The sequence below is a fragment of the Cynoglossus semilaevis genome, chromosome 7 (genome assembly GCF_000523025.1).
Source record: "Cynoglossus semilaevis isolate Cse_v1.0 chromosome 7, Cse_v1.0, whole genome shotgun sequence".
Lineage (NCBI taxonomy): Eukaryota > Metazoa > Chordata > Actinopteri > Pleuronectiformes > Cynoglossidae > Cynoglossus > Cynoglossus semilaevis.
The window spans coordinates 1,207,854-1,209,264 of NC_024313.1; the positions used below are offsets into that span (position 1 = coordinate 1,207,854).

At 45.0% G+C, this 1,411-nt stretch overlaps 2 protein-coding genes across 3 annotated transcripts in view; one reads left to right on the plus strand and one right to left on the minus strand.

Moving 5' to 3' along the window:
* The window catches only part of snx3 (sorting nexin 3), a 33,706-nt gene that overhangs the window by 15,171 nt on the left and 17,124 nt on the right, over nt 1-1,411 (minus strand). The gene's annotated exons all lie outside the window — the stretch shown is intronic.
* The window catches only part of nr2e1 (nuclear receptor subfamily 2, group E, member 1), an 11,844-nt gene that overhangs the window by 4,907 nt on the left and 5,526 nt on the right, over nt 1-1,411 (plus strand). The window contains exons 2-3 of the mRNA XM_008312669.3: nt 165-310; nt 972-1,059. Coding sequence (XP_008310891.1) covers nt 165-310; nt 972-1,059 — 234 coding nt within the window. The remainder of the gene's footprint in view (nt 1-164; nt 311-971; nt 1,060-1,411) is intronic.

Consider the following 1,411-nt stretch of genomic DNA (forward strand, 5'->3'; position numbering starts at 1 on the left):
GAGGGGGTGCGGGGTGGGGGGGGGGGGTGATTGCTCCAAAGATTTCAAAGGGTCAAACTGTAAGGGTCCCCCCCCCCCAAATCAAGTCCACGATGCGGGTGTTTGCACCCGCAGCTTTCAACGAAATCTTGCAGACTCAATTAAAATTAAACGGACGTTTGCAGGTCGGATCCTGGACATCCCGTGCAAAGTGTGCGGTGACCGCAGCTCAGGGAAGCACTACGGTGTTTACGCCTGCGACGGCTGCTCGGGATTCTTCAAGAGGAGCATCCGCAGGAACCGGACTTATGTCTGCAAATCTGGCTCACAGGTGGGAGGCTCGGTTGCTCACTTTTTATTTATCCTTCTGTGCCTTTTTTGTGACTAAAGACATGCTGACTTTAGTACTACTAGTCATTTCTTTTTCTCCTTAATGGATATCGTGAACATTCAATTCAAACCACAGCGGCCACTCTATTAACAGACAAATATCCAAGCCACTGCCAGGTGCATTTATCTCCAGGGAGATGCGTCTGCTGCGGCTGTAAGACTCAGAAAACTATTACAGACTATTAAGCTTTACGCACGGATGCGGGCTTTTACGCACGGGCGTGCGTTGGCCTTTCCCCGCGTTAAGTCGCTGTTGATGAGCACTAATTGTGTCATGCCTGGGCCATTAAGCAGTAAGCTTAAACACCTCGCTGCTGCTACACTGTAATATATCAGGTGTAATCCAATCTAAAGTGATAAGTAGAAGGAGAGGATTTAGGCAGCAGAGGGCGGGATGGAGCACTTATCCCGTGGGATCAGGCAGCGCTGGAGCCGCGGGGGAGTCGAAGATAACTACACCATAATAGCACGATCTTTCACCTGCAGATTGGCCTCCCGGGCAGATAATAGCACACAATGTTCTGTCGTTTACAAGGCAGCAGATTTCGGGCTGTTTTAGATAATCCTCTACTCTGTCTGTGTCTGTGTCTGTGTCCGTGCAGGGCGGCTGTCCCGTAGACAAAACTCACAGAAACCAGTGCAGAGCCTGTCGATTGAAGAAGTGTTTGGAAGTGAACATGAATAAAGACGGTAAAAATGCACACATCATTTTTTTCCCCAAAAAGGGGACACAATAATATGTTTTTTAACATAAAAAAAAAATAAAAAAAAATCGGTGCTTAACAAATGCTTGTTACACTGAGAATGAAGTTAAATTAATGTGGGTCAAATTAACGCTGTAGTTACAGACTATAGTTGGTCTTTCTTTTTCGACTTAGTTGAAAACACACCTTGGAAAACTTGAAAAAGTGCCTTTGACACTGATGTGGGTCAAATGGCAGAAATGCTAATTTATTTTTTGGAATTGTTTACATTGTATTACTATTGTTACAGCGTTAGAAGTCTACTGTATAGAAGTTTGTTTTGTTTTTAAAACGTTTTG